Source organism: Saccostrea echinata, unplaced genomic scaffold (assembly GCF_033153115.1).
Source record: "Saccostrea echinata isolate AGI-Se365-2 ecotype Australia unplaced genomic scaffold, CSIRO_AGI_Sech_v1 ptg000019l, whole genome shotgun sequence".
In the NCBI taxonomy this organism is placed as follows: Eukaryota; Metazoa; Mollusca; class Bivalvia; order Ostreida; family Ostreidae; genus Saccostrea; species Saccostrea echinata.
Window position 1 is genome coordinate 5066231 of NW_026889768.1, and position 21713 is coordinate 5087943.

At 33.3% G+C, this 21713-nt stretch overlaps 1 protein-coding gene across 1 annotated transcript; it reads left to right on the forward strand.

The window, feature by feature from the left end:
• The first annotated feature begins 348 nt into the window (after window positions 1-348).
• LOC133189776 (cyclin-dependent kinase 1-like) lies at window positions 349-17710 on the forward strand. The gene is made up of 8 exons (XM_061325175.1): window positions 349-424; window positions 9471-9543; window positions 11965-12121; window positions 16186-16309; window positions 16436-16606; window positions 16819-16982; window positions 17187-17328; window positions 17559-17710. The coding sequence occupies exons 2-8, from the start codon at window positions 9507-9509 to the stop codon at window positions 17670-17672; spliced, it is 909 nt and encodes a 302-aa protein (XP_061181159.1). The 5' UTR covers window positions 349-424; window positions 9471-9506; the 3' UTR covers window positions 17673-17710.
• The last annotated feature ends 4003 nt before the right edge of the window (window positions 17711-21713 follow it).

Sequence of the window (21713 nt, forward strand, 5' to 3'; positions counted from 1 at the left end):
TGACCTTGAAATTTGACCAACTTTTCAAATGTTTTAACCTTGTTCGTAACTTAGGCACCCGAAGAGTCAGGGATTTCATATTTTTCTCAGGTCTATTATATACTTGTGATAATATACATTTTGGAATATTTGACCTCATGCGGGCCTACACCAGTTTGACTTTCAATCAGCATTATAATTACTATTTTGCACCAAAACATATTGCTTTCAAAATATAATACATTTTTGGCATGATGTGCAGTTATGCCAGGACAGTCATTGCACCCTAACCAATAAGCCCCCGAAACGCTTGGTTCATTTAAATCGTTCGGGATCAATGTTTGCAGAATTTTTACTGTACCGGAAACCCTATTTCGAACTCAAACAAAAGGCGGGTTGTTATTGGTTCGTTCAAAAACAGCGGCATTTGTGAAGAAAATCGATGGTATGTACTAATGTAGATTGTAGCAAAACGAAGCGCTATTTATTTTTTACAGACAGCAGTCGTATTGTTAATTTTACCATCTTTGTGCTTCATCCTAAAGAGTCACAAGTGAGCTGAAGGGTTGAAAGCATGTTCTGATTTGAAATTGCATTCGCCCAGGTGATGCGTATATTATGTAGACTTTAATATTTACTATGAATGGGCAAATTGGTTATTTCATAGTACAATATTAAAAATGAATTCGAACACACCGAAAAAAAGTATTTTATGTAACAGCTTTGTCTCCGGCAGCCGCACAATCTCCGGCTTGAGCTATATCTGACATCTATAATCCGAGATTACTCCAACTCTAACCCCCGCATTTATAATGTGACATGACACTATATACAGATATATATAAAAGCGGGGGTTATTAGAGCCGGAGGAATATCGAATTATGTCATGCGTATAGCTTGAATTAGTCAGGTCTGGTACAATCACTAGATTTAGGGGTGCGTAAGTAAGTAACAACTTGATAATAGACCCTTTTCCTATGACATATTTTGCCTAGAAGTTATTTCCCTTAGCCGCCATATTGTAGGGCAACATTCCCAGATCCCTTCATTATTCAACCAAGTTCAATATCTTATACTGGTTACTGAGGTAAAGATAACACTATTTTTCTTATGAATACACATTTTTTATATCCTCTATTAATTCATGATAATAAGATTGTAAATATTTTCCCCCATATTTTTCTTGAATGCATGTTTAAAATTGGTTGCTCAAAGAGGTAAATTCACTGCTTTGCCATACAAGATGGCGGCTAAGGGGAATAACTCCTAAGCAAAATGTGTCATAGGAAAAGGGTCTATACGATAATATATATTTAATATTCCATTCGTTTTCCATTTGGGTCCATTTGATTTCCATTTGGGTAAATCGACGTGCCGGATTTAGTTACCAGGTCCAGCACAATCTCTTGATTTAGCTATATAGCTTGAAAAAGCTATATAGCTTTATTAAGCTATTCAAAGTAGCTTGATCAAGCTATTTATGTGCATTTTTTCAGAAAATGTTTTTTGTAAGAAATAGACAAAAAGTCGCAAGTATTTTACTATTCATACATATATACTATGGACTATCAAAACAACAACCAAAATCAAAGATAGTTTTGACTTTGCAGCATTTGAATACTTTTAAGGATACACCAAAGGCTTTTTTCAAGATTTTCAACAATTTTGAGATTTTTGGCCAAGAAAAAGAAGTTAATCACTGCTTTATAATGCATGTAAAATTCTTGGTAATTATGAAATGGTTATCTAATTATTTAACAATAATGAAACATAAACACTACCACATGTGAATGTTCCGTTATTGAAGCTTCTGATTTGATCTGGGACTGCCTGCTCATGAAAGACGCAATAAATCACTGTGACCACTTGGGGAATTCTTCACTAGCCACACAGAGGTTATCAGTAATTAAACTACAGGGACTCTAGATTTAGAGAAAGAGATCTAACAGATCACTAATGACCATAAAATAGGAGGTGGAGCTTAGCTCTTGCCATTTTGCCAGGAAATCTTTCTGATTCAGAATTGAACCTATTTTACTTAATTAAAAGCATCTAAATACAGAAAAGAACCTCCCATTCTTGTGAATATACATAGGAAATATGGCTAAGTGACAGGTATCCAAAGCTGAATCTCCAAGGTGTCATATATTCCTAGCTTTGGCAGAATTTGTTGTGTAATGGGTTTTTGCCCTCTACTGTAAAGTAAGATCAGACAGTTTGTGGTATTATTTCAAAGGATTCAGCTCCCTTATTTATTGACCAATTTCTCTGAAAATTGGATGCGTTGCTTCTCAAATGTGTGTTCACAAAACCGATCTCAGATTTTTGAAATCTAGCTTAGTTTTGGAATTATTGAGGGAAATGTTAAATTAGGCTAATAAATTGGCAACATTGAAGGGCAAATGGCTGTAACTTTTGAATTAGAAGATTTATCAAAAATCTGAGATACGGTTTTTAAGTTCAATCTTTAATCTACCTTGAGGTAAAATGTCCACTTTGAGGGGTTAAATACAAAAAAGTTGATTTATAAAATATTTATGCACTAAAATTTACATTAATATTTAAATAATTTTTAAATAAGTTATTAATTAAAGTTTAAATTAGGATAAGTGAATAGTAAATTTAACAAGCTTTCAAATGATGTATACTTTTATTATGTAACTTTGATAATGAAAGAAATACCCGGTATTTTTTTAGGGTCTCTCTGGGGCCGAAATTCGGCCCCATTCCCAATGCTGAAAAGTGCATGTTTTTCCCAAAATCATACCTAAAAATTCCCAATATGAAAAAAAGTATTAAGTTCAGTTGTAAATTATTAAAATAAAAAAATGACAAAAAGGTGTTTGTGTTCTCTATGTGCGATGTACGAGCCATCCGAGGGCTTCCGAGAAGTTATTCAGAATACTACGGATGTTTGCATGCATACTTTTTAAAGCGGGATCGATGTTTAAAAATTAAAGTCGTGATCGTTATCTAAAAAATAAACTTGCATCATGTCAGTCTCTCCAGTTTGCCTAAGACGGTAATTTTCAGGCTGGGTTGAATCGCTCTTATTCTTATAAATTGGTCAAACAATACTGATTAACCACTCATCTGGAACAAACCCACTATCAAATATTATTTTAAAGAACTTCTTACAAAAAGGTAAAAAAGATGACAGTGTATAAATATGTTCATTTACGATGTTATCATACCCTGCGGCTTTGCCATTTTTAAGCTTCTGAACTTCAACAGCCGCTATTATTTCATATCACTAAAGTTGGTTTAAGCCAGCTTTATACTATAAAAAATAAGAAAAATGATTAAATATTTGACTTTTGCTTGTTTTTTCCTATTTATTTGTATGAAGATATTTTTCCCAATTTCAACCAAATATCACTATTTTTCCCAATCTTGACGGCCCCGGCCCCTGGAATCAAAGGGTAAAAAAATCCCTGATTACATGCAAATTAAATTCTGGCATTTGGAAACCTTTGGTGTATCCTTAAGCAAAAGATGAATTTCCATTGTTTGAGTAACTGTACACTACCTTGTGTGCATTGAGGCGTGGATAAGTATGATTGCTTCTCATTGTACTTAATTATTACCAATCAGTTATCCTGTTGACCATAATTTGCCTCTTTTATAATTTCAATGAAGAAGTAACTATATGAATTGCTTTGTATAGCACCTAAACTTTTAGAACTTTGAGTACAAAGTCTCTTAAGGAGACACAATTTGATGAGTGATTTTTACATGCATTGTTTTCAGAAGAGTTCAAGGTTGAATATTATCACTGCACCAAGGTGCAGCTTTTTGTGCATGCTGAGAAAATAACACATTTAAGAAAAAAAATGTGATAAAATGGCTAAATCAAGCTATTCTGAATAGCTTAATAAAGCTATATAGCTAAATCAAGCTACATTGCTAAATCAAGAGATTGTGCTGGACCTGGTTACGACGCTTGAATTACCTACAATAGCTACATAACTTTATTTACCTACTTGAAGTAGCTTTATTTAGCTACTAAATCAAACTTATTTCTCAAATTAGCATTTTTCCCAGAAAGAGAAAGTACAGAAAATTGCACTTTGATGGAGTGATTATTTTCAACTTTGAACTCATCTGAAAACAATTCAGGAAAAAAATCACTCCCGGAGATGTGTCTTTTTCTGCGCAATTGCCATCAAAGTTCTAATTAAAGTTTTGAGGCTGTATATACAACATTTAATTTGTGACCTAACTGTTACTTCTTGAGTGAAATAACAAAGAAAAACAGTTTTGGTTAACATGAGCACAATGTGAAGTAATCGTACTTATCCATGCCTCGCCGCCCACAAGGTGGTGAACAGTTACCGTTTTTGGCCGAATATAATACGCATTGGTGTAAAATACGCACCCCCCTTTTTGAGCCTGAAACTGGGGGAAAAAACGCAGTTCAGTTGTATTATACGCAGCAGAAAATTTTACCAAGCGGTGTTCTGAACTTTTGAAAATCGCGGTAATTTGCTATAAAAAATCGGCGCGGAGATAAAGTGCCGAAAATTTACAGAACACGATATTTTATTCAAATGGGTTTTTATTTTTTAATCTTGACTTTCCATATCGCGGCAATCTGGAGGAATTTATTTATTTTAACAAAGCACGAGATAATGTTGCATTAAAGTATTAACAGAGTTCATTATTTATTTATTTTTTTTTAGCAAGCGGTGATATTGAAATTATACGTCGCCGTATTCTATCTATTCTTTGTGGAAATAATTTTATTTCAACAAAGCACGAGATATTGTTGCAAGTTTAACAGTTGTCAAATTTATTTTTAGTTTAAGGTAATCATGATGAAAATTATGTAAATTTAACAGGGCAAGCGATATTGCAACATCAAAGTATTCATAGACTACGATTTTCCTCTTTTGAACTTGAAATTAATTAATTAAATTAATAGCTGATGTTATAAATATAAAATCAAAGTTTAACAAGCGTATAAAGTGTAGTTATCAACACACCTCCAAAGCTGTGAAAAATGATGTACAAAGGTGGGATATATGTCTTCATACATCGAGGTAATCTTCGTGGATATCTTATTTTCTACAGATCACGAGTAAATGATAACACTTAAGTTTCAACATACTTCATATTTCCTTTTTTAACTCTCAGGCCGATATAAGTTATATTACATTTAACAGCGTTTAACTGTTTAATGTGTCGTAATCAACACACGCTTATACATACGAAAGATCATAAACCAACCCCCGATTTTTAACAAAGAAAATAATCAAAGCCATTAATAAGGGCAGTAAATAATCAGTGCTCTAACTGTAAAAACAATGCTTTGGAGTCGGTAAACAATTTAATTGCCTGGAGGGGTGTTGAGGGGTAATTATCAAGTGACAAGCGCACGTGTTCACAACATTGGCTTCCATTCATTGGGACGTATAGAGGGATGTTTATGTTGAAATGAATTTTCACTGAGTTATTTAAAACCTAAAATAAATTTTATTTTATTGTATTTCATTAAAAAATGACATTACTTTTTTGACCGAGTGTCTGACTGATTAGGTACATGTGTACTATGATTACGGAAGCACGTGGCAAAGGAATGTGTGAACATCTATAAATAACATCGTTAATTGCGGCCTATACGGAGACGATGAACATGCAGCTCAAATTAATTTTAACTTGCTTTTAAATTTAATTTAACTATCAAAAGGTTATAAATATAACATTTTTAACAAGTCTACATTCCAACAATAACTTTCCGAAGTTTTAAATACGGCGATAAACAGCAAGAAATTGCACAAGTCTGTAGGTAATACTACGGTATGTGCGTATGATAGCCGTGTTTCACATGAAAGAAAAATCTATCAAAATCCCATTGTGGTGTAAAATACGCACCCCTTTCTCACAGAAAATTATTTTGGGAAAAAAGTGCGTATTATATTCAGCCAAATACGGTACTCAAACAATGGAAATACATCTTTTCCTTAAAAGTGTTCAAACGCAGCAATGTTAAAACTATCTCTGCTTTAGGTTGCTTTTTAAATAAGGCCTAGATAAATAAATTGCGTGTTTCCGGTTCTCTGACCGACCCTAAAATATATGAGCCAACCCTGAAAAATTTATCTGTCGAAATCTTTCCGGAAGAAAATTCCATTTTCACTATTAGAAATCCTATTCGTGATCACTTAGGTGTTTGAGAAAATGCATTTCCTATACACATTAAACAGAAATGCTATTAGTTAGCCGCCCTTTTGGGAAAAAGAAATGAACTAATTGTTTTCCTCATTTTGTTTATTGTCAAAGTTGAATTTTAACTAAATAAAATGTTAAAATAAAATAAAATGATTTCCCTACCTGCCTACCCTATTTTTTCTCAGGTTGGAATAGGAAACACACTATTTATCTTGGCCTAGACATTTACTTGCAATTTTTTGTCCTTTTAAAATTAAAAGCAAAATTGTAAAAGTTGCCTTGAAATAGCTAAATAAAGCTACCTGAGGTAGGTAAATAAAGCTACTGTAGGTAAATTTACTGATTGTACTGGACCTGTAGAACTTTATAAAGCTTTGTTTTTGTTTTTTTTTACCTCAACTGATCAGAGACAAGTAAAGCTTATGCAATAGCAAGGTATCCATCTGTCTGTCTGTCCATCTGTAGGGTAAACAATTTTTCAAAATGCTACTCCTCCTACAGTTTTGGTCTGATTTCAGTATAACTTGGCACACAAGTAGACTATGCTAAGATACATAATTTTGTATGTATATTGGTTTTTGATTTTGATGAATGGTCTTGCCATGGTTGGGCCAGCATTTTTTTATTTTTAGGTTTACAAACCTGCCGCTCAAGTTTTTCAGAAAAAAATAAAATTGAGAAAAATGGGATTTTTTCTCTTACCGATGTCAAATTTGAGTCGGGATCGAGATTTACGAACTCGTAATTCCAGTTTTAAAATAAACATGGCGGGTAAATTGAGTACTCGGAGTAGATCTGCAGAGTCTGTAGCAGCATCATAGCTTGGTTTAGTGTAAAAATTATCGATAGGAGTGCCATTCAAAACGTTTCACCTGTTTAGAGGACAAATAAAATGCTGACGACTTTGTTGCACAATGACATGTTGGTGAGATAATTACATATCCATATTCAAAAGTATCTGCATGTAAATTAATTTCCTTCCACAAGTTAAAAACTGCCCAAGGTAGCTATAGCCAGAGATATTGTTTAGGTCTTTGCTACAGCTTACAATCTAAGCAACATTCTTCAGAAAAGGATCGCTTATGCATCAGATGTAATGAATAAAACTATGGGAGAAGTTAAGTCCATTTTAGGGTGAAATAAGATATAGTCTAAAAAAAAATATATATATATATATATATATATATTTCAATTATTAAAGAAAACAAGTATATACAAATATATACAGGCATGTAGTATCGTTTTTGAATGTGGCAGCCAGAAAAATTATTTTACACTTAATTGAAAATTTTGACCTCCCTCCCCAAAACTCCTTGTCTGTTATAGGATAGGAATTTTTACTTAAGGTCTCGAGTATATTTTAAAAACAATTTCTACACAATCACTTAACACATATTTTTTTAAAAAATGAATATATATTGAAAGAGTTTAAAAAAAAAATTTAAATTGTATTTTGACCAACATCTCAAAATTTATATCACTGTCCCCAACCGGCAGACAATGAAATAAACAATTTAAGGTTCTACCTTCCTATTTGTAACCATTGTATGGCCAGTGGCAAGGAGTCTTTTAGAAGAGCATCAAAAAAAGAAGCAAGAATGAATGTACGAAAGTTGATAATTTATCCAAAAAAATAATTTTTTTTTTCATTTCCTCCTCCTACAGAACTTTTTCATTCTGGTGTTTGTAAACCTAAAAATAAGAAAATGCTGGCCTTAAAAGAAAATTTTTAAAATTCTTTGAAATACTTTCAAAATGGTACTCAACCTACAGTTTTGGTCAGATTTTAATATAATTTGGCACACAAGTAGACTACACTAAGATACATAATTCTGTATGTATCGTTTTTTGATTTCAATGCACGCTGTTGCCATGGTTACTAAAAATAGATATTTCTGTGAAATTCTTTCAAAACACTACTCCTCCTAGGCTCCTACAGTTTTGGTTTGATTTCTTTATAACTTGGTATAATTCAAGTAACTACTAAGGGTGCAACGATAAACCGTTTGACGGTTTATCGCGGTATATTTTTCCACGGTTCAATTCATGATACGCTAAACTGATATTGCGGTTCGGTTCAATCGGTCCAGAATTATCCGAATCGTCCGTTTTGTTTCCTTTTTTACAATTTCAAAATGGCTTCCGCGCAAAATGTGAGGTCGCCGATAACGCTTTAACGGAAGTTAAACTCATCTCCAGCATCTTACAGACCTCAGATTTAACACGGAGAAGGACTTAATGTGATTATAACTAAGTTATAGATGTTAAAACAAATGATAAACCCTTTAGATCTAAACGTATTCTTTGGTAATACGCGATATTTCATCACGTGTATATTTCGATGAAAATTCACTGTCTTGTTGACTAAAACGTGTTAACACGAGAAATATGACAACTGGTTTTCTACGTAAATAAAAGGAATAAAAGAATGAATGTCTTCCTTTTTCATTCCAATTTAAAAGGAAGATTATTAGGAAAGGTCCCCGTAGTTCCCTGTAAATGTTCATCATTGGTTTAGAATGTTGTTAAAACTCAAAGATCTATCCAACGATCCAATTCCAGTTAACATAATTTTATTTTAATTATTATTTAAAAATATGAACAGTTTATATAACCCTGTCAAGTTTGAAATAAAATATGATGACAAACTTCAAAGACTTTTTAACCTTGTCATGTATCGTGATACGTATCGTATCGTGAACTGAATACCGTGATACGTATCGTATCGTGAGGTTAGTGTATCGTTGCACCCCTAGTAACTACACTATGATACATAATTCTGAATTTTGTTGAACAGTGTTGCAATGGTTACTAAAAATAGAAATTTCTGGAAATACTTTCAAAACACTACTCCTCCTACAGTTTTTATCTGATTTTAATATAATTTGACATGCAAGTAAACTACACTGAGATACTTAATTCTCTATCACTTTTTGATCTTGATGAACAATGTTGCCATTTTATATAAAAAGTGATTTCTGTAAAATTCTTTCAAAAGGCTACTCCTACTACAGTTTTAGTCTGATTTCAATCAATCTTGCCACAAAAAAGACTAAGATAAGATTCATTATTCTATTGCCGTTGCAAAGTTTCAACTCCAAGTGCTACTTTTCTCTTCCTTTGTTATAAGTACAAACCAGTAGATTCTTGTCAGAAACTTGGTCTTTTTAACTCTGCTTTGTTTCATCATATTTCCAATTCGAATACCTAAGTTTTCTGCAACTTAGTTTGTGGGTCTGTCTTTTGGTTTTGATGCCTCTTATTTGAAGTAAACCTGAAGTTGTGAAAAATTATATGTAATTTTTTTTTTTTTTTTTTAGAGAATAAGACAATAAATTAATAGAGATTCAATTGCAATGGAGGACTACATAAAGATAGAGAAAATTGGAGAGGGTAAGTGGGAAACCTACATGTATGTCTTAAAAGAACATATTTTTACAAATTAGGATTGTTAGTGGCTGACTTAAGAAGAATCGGGTTGATCAATCTCACAAACACCGAAGCCATCTCTGAGATTGATTAACCCAATATATTTCTGTAGAATGTCAGTGACAAACCTATTACCTAATGAGTGATTTTTATAATTTTCAGAGGACCATATTATAAGAAACATACATAATATATATACATAAGAAATGATGATCAACGTATTCATAGGTAGCTTTAGCTGCAGAACTGTAGCTCTCTGCTTGAGAAAATTCGGATAGATAAAGCAGAGAGCTACAAATCCAAGCGTTGTAAAAACCTTTGATTTACGCCACCGCTTTATTGTTGTTTACTTCAGGTTTTATCTCTTTATTTTATGCTTTCTCCTACTTTAAGGACATACGCAAAGTAGTTTGAACTTTATTGTCTTTTTCCCTGGAGTTGAAGAGTTCCAATACTTAAAGGAACTGTGTTACATTTTAATGTCTATATATGCTATTGTACACTTCTTCTAAAACAAGTTTGGATAAACAAAACATCTAGAATATATGTTTAGTAATTTTTGTATATTTTTCTTTGAATTATACAAGAATTTCCATCAATTGATATCTTTTCAAAATCCCTGAAAAAAGCAGAAACTGCCTCAATGTCAATATGACGACTATTATTGGACAAATACTTACAGAACTGCGTTCAATGCCGGATCATTTTTGGAATAGTCAAAGCTATGTACGATGCTGTAAAATGTCTTTTTCATGTAACGAATGCGTATTGTTATACATGAAATGATGATATACATTTTTTGCTTTACTCAGTTTAATGTAATATTCATCTGAATTACGTAAAAAATTTCGTTTTTTATAAAAACCACGTATAAAAGGTTAACACTGCATGAAAATCAATACATCCGGTAAGACTTATTTTAAAACCTGTCAACAAACGGAAAATTCCAGACTCTTGAAAACTCGAAATCTTGATCTCTTGAAGTTTTTCCTCGGTCCCGCGGACTTCGAGGTATCAAGAGTTACCTGTATTTTTATTATTACAACTATGTTAATATTTCACTCCTATTCTTATTACTTTATTTACCTTATTATATCAGGAATTATAATCATAGGAATGAATTTAATAGCTATCCAAGTTATACTGTATCACTTGGGTTGAGGCAGTTTACGCTTTATAAACTGCAAAATAGTTTTTAAAAAAAGTGTATAAACTGTTCCAAGTGTAGAAAATAAGACAATTTCTCCTTCAAATATGCCTTCAAATTGTACATATTTTAAATGTCATGTCAAACGGATTGATACTGTTTTTCATACATGTAAGTCATTGTGACATAAGCAACATAGGTTATACGATGGAAACTAATTTTTTTATCCAATTGAATAACATATTGCATCCAAAATTAAATTTTAAACAGGTATTTTAGTCTCTGTATCATGATATGTATTGCACAATAAAAACAATCATGATATATTATAAAATCAGTATAAAAAGAGAGAGAGAGCCTTTGGCACTACTAGACTTGCTCCTTATCGGCTTATGCTAGATCAGGGTTAGACATTTACACTTGTCTGTTACCATGGAAAAAAAATTACGGCCAGGTGAATATTGCTGGGCACTTGTCTGATTGGACAGGTGCATTTTATTGTAAATAAGTCTCCAAATAATAAAAAAAAAATGATGAGTGAAAAACTGAAAATAAGTGAAAAAAAAAATTATCAGTAGTTTAAAGTTCAAAGGCGGAAGCAGTGCATAAAAACCGAACTTCGATCCCCATATCGATCACTGTGTAATATTGAGTTCACACTTGATCAGGATCGAAGTTCACTAATTTTATACTATTGCAAAGGCATGGATCTTACGAAGTTTGGATTCTGTTTGATGCTGTCATTTGTTCACAGCTTAGCTTGTGAACATTTATTTAGTCAGGACCGAAATTCTGAATAAAATTCAGTATTTAGATAATTATTGAAAAATTTTTCGGACAAGTGAAACTGAAATTCGGACAAGGTAATGTCATGGTCACTTGTACGAATGGACAAGTAGGAAAAACAGTTAATGTAGAGCCCTGTAGACCTGACTTGCATTTTCTGGATGAGTGAACAGGTTAAAGTTTTTCAAGCAGTTCCATTTCCAAGTAACTTAAGTCCTACCTATACCAAACTAGGGCTGAATCAATATATCGATATATTGAAACATAACAATATTCAAGTATATATCATATCGAAACATTAACTTCCAATAACATCTTACCTTGCATTTACTATTCCAAAATACTATCCTGGGCTGTTATTTCAAATATACAGCTGAATACTAGTTCATTTATTTAATTGTTATGTTTATTTACTTAGTTTGTATACTAAACCTGTGTGGTGTATTTTATAGGTACTTATGGTGTAGTATACAAAGGAAAAAACAAAAAGACAGGTAGATTGGTGGCCTTGAAGAAAATCAGATTGGAATCAGAAGAGGAGGGGGTACCTTCCACTGCTATCAGAGAGATCTCCCTACTGAAGGAGTTACAGCATCCTAACATTGTGTGGTAAGTTAATCCTACTGAAGGAGTTACAACATCCTAACATCGTATGGTAAGTTAATCCTGATCTCCTCACTGAAGGAGTTACAACATCCTAACATTGTATGGTAAGTAAATCCTGATCTCCCTACTGAAGGAGTTACAACATCCTAACATTGTATGGTAAGTTAATACTGTTCTCCCTACTGAAGGATTTACAACATCCTAACATTGTGTGGTAAGTTAATCCTGATCTCCTCACTGAAGGAGTTACAACATCCTTACATTGTATGGTAAGTTAATCCTGATCTCCCTACTGAAGGAGTTACAACATCCTAACATTGTATGGTAAGTTAATACTGTTCTCCCTACTGAAGGATTTACAACATCCTAACATTGTGTGGTAAGTTAATCCTGATCTCCCTACTGAAGGAGTTACAACATCCTGACATTGTATGGTAAGTTAATCCTGATCTCCCTACTGAAGGAGTTACAACATCCTGACATTGTATGGTAAGTTAATCCTAATCTCCCTACTGAAGGAGTAACAACATCCTAACATTGTATGGTAAGTTAATCCTGATCTCCCTACTGAAGGAGTTACAACATCCTAACATCGTGTGGTACAGTCCCTGAAACGTTCTACTTTCCCACTTGAACGGTGAGCGAACGCTGAACGAACGGTGAACGAACGCTGAACGAACGCAGAGCGAACGGTGAGTGAACGATGTGTGAACGCTGAACGCAACTTGGTGAACGATGTGTGAACGGTGAACGGGGAGCGAACGCAGAACGCGAACGGAGCGCAAACGCGAACGCAAAGTGAACGGTGAACGAACGGTGAACGCAAGATGAACGATATATTCGGAATGCCTCTGATCTTTTCCTTGCATTGAAATTATTTTATTGTTTTATAATGTCAGGTACCAAAAAAAAAAAAATAAATAAACCAATAATAAATAAGTAAACCAATAAATGAATGAATAAATAAGTCAATAAAATAAATTCTCCAAAATTGTCCTGAGAAAGACGAAGCATGTACATTAAGTTTTTAATCACACGATTTTTATCGCAATAAAACATTGCAATTGTTGCAATTGAAGTATAAGAGATATTTTTTTAGTTGGAAAATAAAAATGTTTATTCTTATTTGATAACAAATCAGAGAAAACTTAGACTTATAGAATGAATTAAAGTGGTTGTAACATCCATTCATATATCTCCGTGTTAAGGCGATTTCGTGTAAAGTAATGAAAAAAAAATTACAATGGTCAGTGGACGTTTTGCATTTATACGCTCGTATTTTAAATTTTTAATACAATGATATATTATGTGTCATTTCTATTTTACATGATGATTTATCAGGCCCGTAGGAAGCAAATTCGGTTGGGGGGGGGGCAGCCTTACATTTTCAGTTGATAGTTGAGGGGGCACTACCAAAAATTTCCTGACAAGCCAAAAAAAAAAAAAAAGAAAAAAAAAAAGGTCATCAGACTTTTTATTGCGGGGGCACAAGCATATAGTATCTATGTTTACTATAGCAATCTATATATCGGCAAAATTATTGGGGAGGGGGGCACGCTCCTCCCCCCTTTGCCCCCACCCCGGTTCCTAAGGCCATGTTTACTGAGCAGACTTCTACATTTATCTGTAGATGGCCGTGATTATACTCGGACAAGATAATACAAAGATACATATTCATATTATTTGTTATAAATTCAATTTTCAGAACTTGATATTCAAGTAATATGCTGTTATAGTTTTTATTAAACAGACAAATGAGAGAGAGAGAGAGAGAGATTCCGTTTTAGCCCCCCCCCCTTCCCATTTCAGGCTTCACTACATGTTTGTACCTATATCAAACAAAAACTCTGAAATTTTTTTCTAAGTATATCAGACAGTGAAAGTAACTTCTTTTTTTTTTATCAACAAATCAAATACATTTGTTTGACAGTCATTCTCGTTTTTATTTTCCTGCTTCAAGTTCACACGAAGTCCACGTGCTTGTCCTGTCAATCAATATCATTCGACACTGTGCAGGTGTGAAAGTTTCGTCACATCGAAGACGAAGTGCGAGTATTTCCAACATTTTTATCATTTCTAAATTTGATTCCAACATTTGAATAATAATTGAATAAAATACATACGGCATTAACACTTGAATTTGAAACATACTCTCTGCCAATTCCAAATACCACCGCCGACACGTGTACATTTTGAACTACTATTGTTTTGCGACTTTTTTAGATGCCTGTTTGTTTTGGGACTGAAATTTTTGTTCTAAAAAAGACCTTAACTTTTTTTTTTAAAACGTTAATTAAAATATTCTGGAAATACAATACTGACTAAGTAACCGATTAAGGGGGGAAGGGGGGGGGTATTAATCATATCGAATGGCAAAATAAAGTTACGGTGAAGAAAGATTTTTTTTCTCTATAACTATAGACTTTACATATTATAGTAGAGAGAATTTTGTAGTGCATTACATTTTAAATAAATATTTCCTTCAACCACACCATCAATTTAATTCGCTCCAAAGATAATATATTAATACGATATCCGCAGTACTATGTGTAACTCTCAGAACTAGTTCTATCATATTTTCTGTAGTAATTAAAAAAAGTGTTATAAATAAATATTTTCGTAATTTTGCTGCGTAATTATTTGACTTGAATAATTATATCTCCATTAACGATTTGTCGTCTTTAACAAAACAACAAATTGTTGCAGTGCTTGAAGTATTTGCAAATTGCCCTTAGTTAAATATAATATTTCAGCATCGTTCTACATAGGTACATGTACAGAATGTGCTTATAACAACATTTATTTTCCAGAGTAATTTAATCAATAACCTAACAGCTAAGTTAGAATAATAAAAATATATATCGTAGATATTTTCCCCCATGAAATAATGATTCTTCAAACACGATATGTAAGTTATTAAATTAAAAAGCCTGTAACTCCTAACCTACAGAAAGATAAGTCCTTTCACTTCGGAGTTCCGAATGACAATGAAAACTGAACGATAGGTGAACGCTGAACGCAAGGTGAACGCAAAGTGAACGGAACGAAGAGCGAACGCTGAACGCTTTGTGAACGGTGAACGCGAGCGCACGGTGAACGGTGAACGCAAAACTGTGAACGGAGAGCGAACGGTGAACGCACGGTGAACGAACGGTGAACGCACGCTGAACGAACGGTGAACGAACGGTGAGCGAACGGAAAAATGGGAAAGTAGAACGTTTCAGGGACTGTAAGTTAATCCTGATTTCCCTACTGAAGGAGTTACAACATCCTAACATCGTGTGGTAAGTTAATCCTGATCTTGCTACTTAAGGATTTACAACATCTTAACATTGTACAATTCAATTGACCCTGATCCCTCAGGCCTATATTTCATTACCTCTGCCAAAAGATCAAAAGTTGGACACATACTTGTATTAAGAAAAATTATAGAGTCAATGTGAAAGAATACACATATTGTTGAGTGAAAAGATTGTTTGTTTATAGGACTGTCATTATGAAATAGTACATGTTTTTAATTAATATCATGGTAATACCTTTTCGTAAAGTCACTAGCTATATTGGTAATAAATTCATTAAACACATTGAAATATTATGTTGAGTTAAATTCAAGCACAATGTTATATATAATAAGATTTACATATTTTCAAATACTGAAACTTGGATATAATTTTTTTTTTTAATTATTGTAAGGGAGGTTCCATAAATGATACAGTGGACTCTTGATATTATGGTATTCATTTTGTCACTGTGTTCTATCGTATTTTAAAACCATGAACCAAATAACAGGTTTCCACTGTATACCCAAATAAATTTGCTCTCAGGACACTTGAAGTACATGTTCAATGTAAATGTTGCACATAACGTATTGCAAAAAAAAAATATGATGTGTATTAATGTCAATTTCCATAATGCAGTGTCAGGTCTTTCAATGTTGTTACACATATCTACTTCTTAAATCATCAAATACCAATGGTTCTGGGTTTTTTTTTTCAACCTCCATGTTACTGTCATTGTCTATAATTGCTTTAGTCTAGATGTAAATTCATACTGTTCTTTATTTACAGCTTAGAGGATGTTCTAATGCAGGAAAATAAGCTCTACCTCGTGTTTGAATTTTTATCTATGGATCTGAAACGTTATATGGACACCATTCCCAATGGACAGTTTATGGACAAAATGCTGGTTAAGGTAAAAGCTAATGATAAGGAATTTTGGTTGTATTCCTTCCATTTCATAGAAAAAAATCTCATACTCAATTTCTTGGAAGTTGACCAGAGCTGCCATCTTATTAAATACTGTCTTGTTATTTGACAGAGTTATTTGTACCAGATCCTTCAGTCGATCCTCTTCTGTCATCAGAGGAGAGTCCTTCATCGTGATCTTAAACCCCAGAACTTACTGATTGATAACAAAGGGGTCATTAAATTAGCCGACTTTGGTTTGGCCAGAGCTTTTGGAATCCCAGTCCGTGTTTACACTCATGAGGTAATTTTGGCAGTATGAGTATCATTTGATGAATCATATTATGTCAGTAGGTCTGCGTTAAAGTTGGTGCAAACTTATGAAATCGTCTGGAAAAAAACAAGAACACATGCATATTGTGCTCCATTTTGTTTAAATTGATAGGCAAGTTCAGTGATCAATAATGAATTATGTGAATGTTAACTATTTTAGAAGGTAACTTGCTGTGTTTTTAGGTTGTGACGCTGTGGTACAGAGCCCCCGAGATCCTCCTCGGCAGTCAGAGGTATTCCACCCCTGTAGATATCTGGAGTGTGGGCTGCATTTTTGCTGAAATGATGACAAAACGACCCTTATTCCACGGGGATTCAGAAATCGATCAACTTTTCAGGATATTCAGGTAATGTTAGCTTGTTTGATCTGAATTCAGTGAAGGTTGAAGTTAAAATAAGGTTTTTGCATACCATGATTTTAATTGTAAGGTGCTTTACACTGGTAAATATGTTATGAAAATATTTCAGTGGGAATAAAATGATAGAGTGTTTGTAGTAACAAAAAACTCAAACTACTCTTCTTTTAAACAATTATATGATTTCATACTTAGGACATTGACCACACCAACAGATGATGTCTGGCCTGGAGTGACCTCATTACCGGACTACAAACCTACCTTCCCTAACTGGAAAACTAATCAGCTGGCCAGTGCTGTCCAGAGGTTAGACAATACAGGACTCGATATTCTCCAGGTATGTCAAAATATGTTTGTAGACAAAGGTATGTGCTGAAATTTGTTATTCCTTGTCTTAATGGTACAATGTAATTAAGACAAGGAATGGTTATTTGTATACAAGGTTTAGGTCAAGAAATCTGTTTTTTTTTTTTTTTGTTTATTGTTATTTTTAGAAAAAAGTCTTTTAAACAGTACATGTGTAATTTGTATGCAATAACCTGCTATTCATTTCTGAAACTTTTTCAGCAAATGTTGATTTATGACCCAGCTAGTAGGATATCAGCAAAAAAAGCCCTGAATCATGTATACTTTGCCAACCTGGACAAGTCTGCCTTACCAGCATCTACCATCACCAACTGATCATCCTGACACGACACACAAACACACAGACATCAGACTTTTATCCCTCCATCGTTAACTGGTTCAGGCATATGTACCTTATTACAACACACAAAATAAGCCAAACAAGACTTAGAACACCAAACTTACATGTATCAATGTGTCATCACTGTGCTTTCTGTAGTTGGTTATAGCCCACCTTAAGATAAAATCTACTTAAGTCTCTGTATAAATTTGATTAGATACAGATAAATTAGGCCAAATAAAAAAATATGTATGGTTCCGGTTACACCTCCAAACAAATTAGGGTAGGTAGGTAGGTTTTTTTTTTTTGTTTTTTTTTTTTTTTATTTAAATAAAATATAAGTCAAAAATATCATTGAATGTTCATGAATTAACTATTGGTGATATTGGTGAGATAATACTTTTGCTTTCTTTCAAGTGGTGACATTTGTAACTGACAAAACACTTGTACTGCGTGTTGAAACGATGTTGTCAAAGAAGGCCACCATTGCTGAAACTGAAACTAATACGGGAGCCAATGAGGGAAATCAGGGAAAAATCCGGAAATTTGAAAATTGTCCAAAAAAAAGTTTAGGGTCGGGGGTATAAAATAGGGACGGTCGGGTAACCGGAACCACACATATTTTTTTATTTGGCCTTAGTATATTTTGGGTTTTAAGATAATCTTTCATTGCCTTTATGACTTACCATGGAGTGAGTGATTTCATGGCAAGGACTTGAATGGGTTTTCTGTCTTAATTAAAACTGCACAAAAAGATATAAAGAAATTACACTGTTAGATAGAATTTGATTCAAGAACTTTTTTTTCACAGCTTTTATCTTCTGATTTCATGTGAACGTTTTCAAGAATAGTGCTGTTTGAAACAAATATGAATATTTATCTTTAAACTATGATGTTAAAGTTGTATATCTGCACTGGTAGTGGAATGCTTGGAAAACTATTTGAGTAAACTTAGGCCAAACAAAAAAATATGTGTGGTTCTGGTTACACTTCCAAAAAAATTAGGGTAGGTAGGTAGGGAATTTTTTTTTTTGGAAAATGATTTTCTTAATTTTTTCTAAATAATACCTATCACTGCTTTGCAAATGGCATTCAGATGTGGTGTGATAATATACTAGTCAATGTTGGTAGGGGACACCTACATGCTAGCTTGCTTTGGATTTAACACTATTAAACACTTGCACTATGTTTTGCAGGCCGTCATTGCTGAAACTAAAACTTAAACTGGAGCCATTGATGGAAATCGGGGAAAATTCCGGAAAAAATATGAAAATTGCCCCCCAAAAAAGTTTAGGGTCGGGGGTATAAAATAGGGAAGTTCGGGTAACCGGAACCACACATAATTTTTTATTTGGCCTTATCTTCAATGACAGTGTTCAAACTCAGGTCAAATGGATCATGCTGTGATTGTTTGTAATAAAGTAAGAAACATGTCAATGCATACATGAACATTAGTTTCAGGAAAATATAGAAAAGCTAGAAGGCCATACCAAATTCTCTTCCAATTATGTGAAATTTCTTTGTTTCTCAAAATGTTTAATGCGTGTAATTGTATTTTTAGCAAAATTTTACCTACTCACCCAATTTTGATTTTCCTGATAATCCATAGAACCTTTTCAATAATTAAACTAGTGGCCTTAAAATGTAGAGTTATCTCCCTGTAATACATGTGTGGTGTAGTTTCTCTCTTTGTCTTCTTTCTGATTTCTAACTTATCATCTGTATATAGTGTAATAGGTTTTACTGAGAGAAATTGTGTGCATAAAGGCTCATAAATTGTACACCTGAGCAGATATCTGTATTGTTTGTTGTTTGTATTTTCATGAATGTAGTTTAAACAGTGAATGTACAAGCTTCGATATCTGTTATCACTTGGTTTTACATACATGTTCTTGAAGAAGGGACCAAAGTTATTGTGAAATGAACCAAATACTTTTTAAGTTAAAACACAGGTCAAGTCATTGTAAATGAGACCAGATATTACTTTGTGTCATTTCTAACTTGTGCTTTACAATCAGTGGCACACAGATTCATAGGCATTTTAAGATTTTTGCTTAAGGTATTCAATGTATAATGAAGGGATTTTGAACAATTTTGAATCATTTTAAACTAGTTAAAAATACATTGCTAGATAACGATGAAATTGAAATGAACGAAATTCACATGACTGATAACTTATGAGAAACTGGTCATTTTGCACTTTAAAAGTTTTTGAAGTGTTATCTGCCCTTGATGCAAAGAAGAAAATTTTAATTTCGTCAAAATATCTGCGGTAATTGATTAATTTTATTTCATATTTTAATAAAGAGAGAGAGTATGCATATTTTCACCAAGACCTTTTTATGAAATTCAAATTACTTTTTTCAATATCTTAATAACACATGCATTGTCCATAGACTTCAATGTAAAATTCAAGGTGCAATTAATTTGACAATAATCAAATTTTGGTAATTTTCTTTGGTGGAATATTTTTATTTCATAACACCTTCAAAATGATACCATAATTACAAATATAGGACTGTTCATTTATTAGATACAAAATATGGTCTTTATACATTGAATACCTGTATACATTTTACAGCGAGACATTGTACATGATGTGAATTTTAGTTTATTTTGATGTGCAGACAGAGAAATGATGTGTGACTGTACTTTTGAAAATATTTACTCTTTATATAATTACACATATACCACAATGATTTGCAAAAAAGGAAACTATCAAATGCAAAGTCATCAGGAATTGATTCAATAGTGCTGTAGGCTACCTTATACACACATCACCCACCATATTGTGTTCACTGTTAAATGTTGTCTTCACTTTAAGTATGTATGTGATCTGTGAATGTGTACATATTTCTATTACAGGATGTAAGAAATGAGTCATAATGTTTTCCATTAAGCTAATATTTTATAAAATTGAAATAAAAAAAAGCAAAATATTACTTTCTTTTCTTTCTCATCCTTTTGATTCACTACTCACTGGGAAGTGGTTTTTCTGTCAGAATCTATATTTAGATCCCAAAATTTCACAACAAACTTGTCTGTTGTTAAAAAAAAATAAATGGCATACAAATACATGAGACATGTTCTCCCAGAATTCCATTGGTCCTTTGAGTTCACCATGGGCTCCATGAGTTCACCCTGAGTTCATTGGTTGAATGAGTTCAACCTGAGTTTCATAAGTTCACCAAGAGTTCTATGACTTTACCATGAGTTCCATGATCATGACTACGAGTTCCATGGGCTCCATGAGTTTACCACAACATCCATGGGTTTATCATGAACTACAAAGGTACCATGGGTTCACAGATTCACCACACACAAGTTCATCATGAGTTCTCGGGGGTCCATGAGTCATCTGGATCTAGTCTAAAGTCTGTGGTATTTACGGATACTATCTACCGGGTAGTATTTTTATAGCTTTTCATTTTCAAACCATTTTCACTAATATCTTTGATGAATTTTGGGTCATCAGGGTGTGTCAACTAAAAAAAGTAGGTCACAATGATCTACTTTATGAATTTTACTCAGTGTTTTCCCTTTTTTTCAAAGTAAAGGTTTAGAGATCAACTGTAACAGGCTTTGGGTTAAGGTTTATGACAAATCTCTGTGGCATTTTTATCAGCTGAAGCGGTCAATTTGGCCAGTAGCTTATTCTTATGGAAAATGCTGTTGACTGTGTATTTTAACCTATGACTTGCAAAGTCAACAAATTTTAATACATGTAGTTGATGCATCTTTCGCACTTTTCTCCTTTCCTGTTACATTTGGTGCTGTGCCATGCCATAGAAGTGACTGGTGAAAGACCTGTCAGGGAAGAGCCTGGATTGGTGTCTTCAGGGTGAAGATCTTTAAGTAGAGAGTAACGTGGCAGTTGGACGGGGTTGTTCGCTGGTGGCCAGATAACTAAGTTGGTAGAACACCTGATTGGAGATTCAAGGGACCTTGGTTCAAATTCAGGTCAGGTCTGTGGCATTTTTCTCCTCTCCTGTTACAAAACAATGGTGAGGCCATGCTCCTTATAAATGTTCTAAAGA

Bases quoted from the DNA above. Each gene is read 5' to 3' on its own strand.
- LOC133189776 (XM_061325175.1), top strand. From the start codon at position 9,507: ATGGAGGACTACATAAAGATAGAGAAAATTGGAGAGG. The intron at 9,544-11,964 runs GTAAGTGGGAAA...TGTATTTTATAG, and splicing joins GATAGAGAAAATTGGAGAGG to GTACTTATGGTGTAGTATAC. The intron at 16,310-16,435 runs GTAAAAGCTAAT...GTTATTTGACAG, and splicing joins TGGACAAAATGCTGGTTAAG to AGTTATTTGTACCAGATCCT.